The sequence below is a fragment of the Trametes versicolor genome (assembly GCF_000271585.1).
Source record: "Trametes versicolor FP-101664 SS1 unplaced genomic scaffold TRAVEscaffold_89, whole genome shotgun sequence".
NCBI classification, from domain to species: domain Eukaryota; kingdom Fungi; phylum Basidiomycota; class Agaricomycetes; order Polyporales; family Polyporaceae; genus Trametes; species Trametes versicolor.
The window spans coordinates 1-3,690 of NW_007360409.1; the positions used below are offsets into that span (position 1 = coordinate 1).

The following is a 3,690-nucleotide window of genomic DNA, read 5'->3' on the forward strand; positions in this document are numbered from 1 at the left end:
CTCGATGCCTGAGCACGGGCATTGGTGGGCCGTCCATGACCCGCTCGCGCAGTTCTTGCCGGTGATGCCGTGGTACGCGCCCACCTTCGACTTGGCATCCCTACCCTCACCTTCCTATGGCGGCGCGGGGCAAGCCCTATTCGAAATGGAGATGCCGGTGGACGTGTTCGGGACGATGGAGGGATGGCAATACGCGGGCATGTTTTGAAGCACGTACGTTGGCAGTGTTGATATTCTTGTACATGTAGTATACGGCATGCTCCGATGAGATACTTTGCATCTTGATTTGCGCAGTTAGCATCGCAGCCTTCGGGCGAGTGGTGGAGGTAGAGACGAGAAATCGACAGGCGCTCCGAACCACGCGAGCTGCCTCTTTCGGTCAACAGGATTTGGGCGCCAGAGCATCACTGAGCCTTTCCGTCTCGACCGCCACCTCCCCCGCCCGGCTCCGTCGACTGCATCACAAGCTCGACGCGATTTCCGCAAGGGGCGTGCGGCAGAGATCACGCGGCATGGGCTCAACGGTAGCTATATTCTGTATTTAACATTCCATGCACTTCGTTGGGTCGCTATGCCACTAACAACTCGGACCTCAGCCTTGCGCGCGTGGGCCAGACTGAGGACGCAGCCGCCGCGCAGCTTGCCTCTGGTCTGCATGTATTGGTATACATTAATGTACTCCTAACATCTGTATCACAGGCTCGCGAGCTCCGTCGGAAGCCGCCAACGTGGGCTGGCCCTGGAGCCGGTCTGTGCCACTCGCGGGAAGGATGACACTCCGCTCCGAGTGTTCATGCTTGAATAGATAACGCAAACTGCTGTGAGTTAGGCCCTTCTGTTGTGAGGAGATTGATTAACTAATCATGCACCCAATTTGACAGACAGCGCGAGGACAGAGCGCCCTTTGACCCTCCATTCGGCACCAAGCATGCACGATCATAGACATGAACAAATTTCTCGCGCCCGCACTGATCGTACGTCCTCTGCTCACGTCCCTCCTCTCTAGTCAACGCCACTTCTTCCCCTACAGCTTCGTCTCTATTTCCGGCGCCCTCTTTATCCCGGGCAGCTGCCGGGACAACGAAATTGTCGCATGATTACGGACTCACGAGTAAGTTCTCATGGTTGCGTGTCTGAAGGGCTACGCACTAAATCTAGCTACGACTTTCACAGTGGGGTGCACGGCGTACGCGCGTCGTGTCGTCGATCTATTGTGCACACACAGGGCTGCTCAGCACCTCACGGACTGGAGATGGGACACACCCATGTGGCCGGCTGCCTGTGTCGACGTACGGGCCGCGGCGCCATCTCAACCAGGTCGCGGGGACACCAACGACCAAATTCTCGCCAAATCAGTATTGGTAGGTGTTTCTTATTTGCGTATTGAAGCTGACCATTTTGCTTGCCGCAGACGTACGGCTCCACATCGTCGGAGTCCTCGCGCGCATATCTGAGTCCGACGACAGGTACGGCAGCTATGGTGGACGACTCAGACGCGCCTTTGGACCCTGCGGCACTCGCCCACGATGCTGACGCTGCAAGTGACGGCGTGTACATCGCCGTGGCAGCGACTCAGTCAGTAGAGGGGGGCAAGCGCGAATCGAGCACATGTGTGCCTCTGCTGTTCGGTCGTGACGGGACACCACCACGTTGCGGGCTCCCGCGTGGGCAGGGGGAGACAGATCGATTGAGGCAGACACACGTTACGCGGCGGCGGATGCAGCAACGGGGTATCATATTGAGGTGAGTATCAATTTTGCGAGATCAACGCGTGCTTGTGCGTGCGGCTGCTCCCTCGATCTCGCGGTGTTTGACGGCAATTTACAGGACATGTTTGCCCACAGCCTGGCGGCTTCGGTTCTGAGACGACGGCGGGAGAGGTTGCGAGCAGGCAAGAGTCCGTAGTCGGCACGGTAAACTCTGTACGCCTCCGAGGGCCCAGCTTCGCGGACGCGGCCGAATGTGCACGCGTCACAGCATTTTGCGGCGGCCGCATGGGCGGAGGGCGCAGACGCGTGGATGAGCAGTTCAGCTTCTGCCGCAGACGAAATGGCGGACGGCTCAACATGTTCGACGTGTTCCCCCGGACGGACAAGTACTTAATTCGAGTAGTGGCCTGTATGTGCAAGTGCTAATTGATGTGTTATGCTTACCTCCCATCTGCGAGTCCGCCTCCCGCACCCGCCTCCCTGTCGCGAGACTGCCGCCTACGAAATGACTCCTCGCGGCTGGGAAACTCGTGCCCACTACGCACAAAACGAAACCTCGCAAAACTACCCCCTACAACACCACCACCTGTGAAACTACTACCTACGAAACCACCAGAGGTATGCTCTAATTCTTCAAATGTCCCCGTATCCTTCCTCGAGATCAGGCACCCGCTGTCTGCCATGAAACCAAATATATTTCGTGCTCGGACCGTACAATGCACACTACGATATCCAGCAGCCCGACCTTCCGCCTGTTCCGGCTGCACGTCCTCACCAACCGCACCCTCCCCTGGACCGTTCGGCGTCCGCAGCAGCTTCACGATCGCCCTGAGCCCCTTCGGCGCCCACAGCCGCGCGCGCGTCCGCTTCGCCGCCGTCTGGCTCGCCAGCTCCGCGAGCTGCACGATCCCCGTGCACACGACCGCCAAGTTCGACGCAAACACGTACGACTGGTACAGCGCCCGCAGCGGGATCCGGTTCACCGCGCCCGCGTCGTGCTTCTCGAACACGGCCTGGTACGGCTGCAGGAGCACGAAACGGCGGTCAGCCTTGAAGTCTGCGATTGCGGCGCGGAGCGCGGTGAGCGAGGTGTCGAGCTCGGCGAGCCGGGTGCTCTGGAGGGCGTTGCCGCGCTTGTAGCGATGGGTATTTACGGCGACGATGAGGGCTTGGATCGAGGCGAGCGTGGCGACGCCGGCAGCGCGGAGTTCGGTGGTCGCGTCGCGGATGTTGGGGAGGACATCGATGAGGCGCACACCGTGCTCCTCCTCGGCGGCCAGGTTGCGCTCGCGGAACTGGCGGAGGAGGAAGGTGTCGTCTACGGCCGTGCCGCTAGCGTCCGACTGAGCCTCCGATACGGATTCGGTGTCTTCGTGCTTGTGGTCCGCAAGCGAGAGGGGGTGGCCCATTATTTTCGCGAAACCGTTCAAAGCACCTAGGCGCGTCGCGATAATCTGCAGCGGCTCGAGCATGTCCTTGATATCGTCGCCATTCCACCTGCCCCAGCTGAACTCGAGATTGAGGAATTGTTTCTGGCCCATCACTGTCCAGCACGAGTCAGCTGTATCACTTGCGTCCAAACCCTTACGAGAGACTTACGTTGCTGGAGCTGCATGATCATCCCAGTGCGCGCCATGGCTGTTTTTGTGGCAAGGGGAGTGCCGGTGACGATGTCATGGGGGTCGGTCCGTAGCACCTCTTCCTGCATGGCTAGAATACCCTGGAACTTGCCGAGGAGCTCCGCCGAAGACGCTAGGTAAGAATGGTTGAGCGTCTCCGGGAATGCGAAGGTGATGAACACCAGCGCGATCGCAATGTAGCATGCGACCGAAGTCAGCATGGAGTTGAGGAGGGTGTACTGTGCGACCGGGAAAAGCGGACCGAAGCTCTGTAGAGGACAAGAGTGTAAGATAAAGTCGCTATATGCTAGTGTTCACTCACGCAGAATATGTCGATAGCAATCGTGCCGAAGACACTCATG

At 59.1% G+C, this 3,690-nt stretch overlaps 1 protein-coding gene across 1 annotated transcript; it reads right to left on the minus strand.

Annotated features, from left to right (window-relative positions):
- Positions 1–2,342: 2,342 nt before the first annotated feature.
- On the minus strand, positions 2,343–3,549 carry TRAVEDRAFT_54686 (uncharacterized protein; the record flags this gene model as incomplete). The annotated part of the gene is made up of 3 exons (XM_008047630.1): positions 2,343–2,381; positions 2,432–3,252; positions 3,309–3,549. 3 exons carry the CDS (start codon positions 3,547–3,549, stop codon positions 2,343–2,345), a joined length of 1,101 nt encoding a protein of 366 aa, XP_008045821.1.
- Between the last annotated feature and the right edge of the window lie 141 nt (positions 3,550–3,690).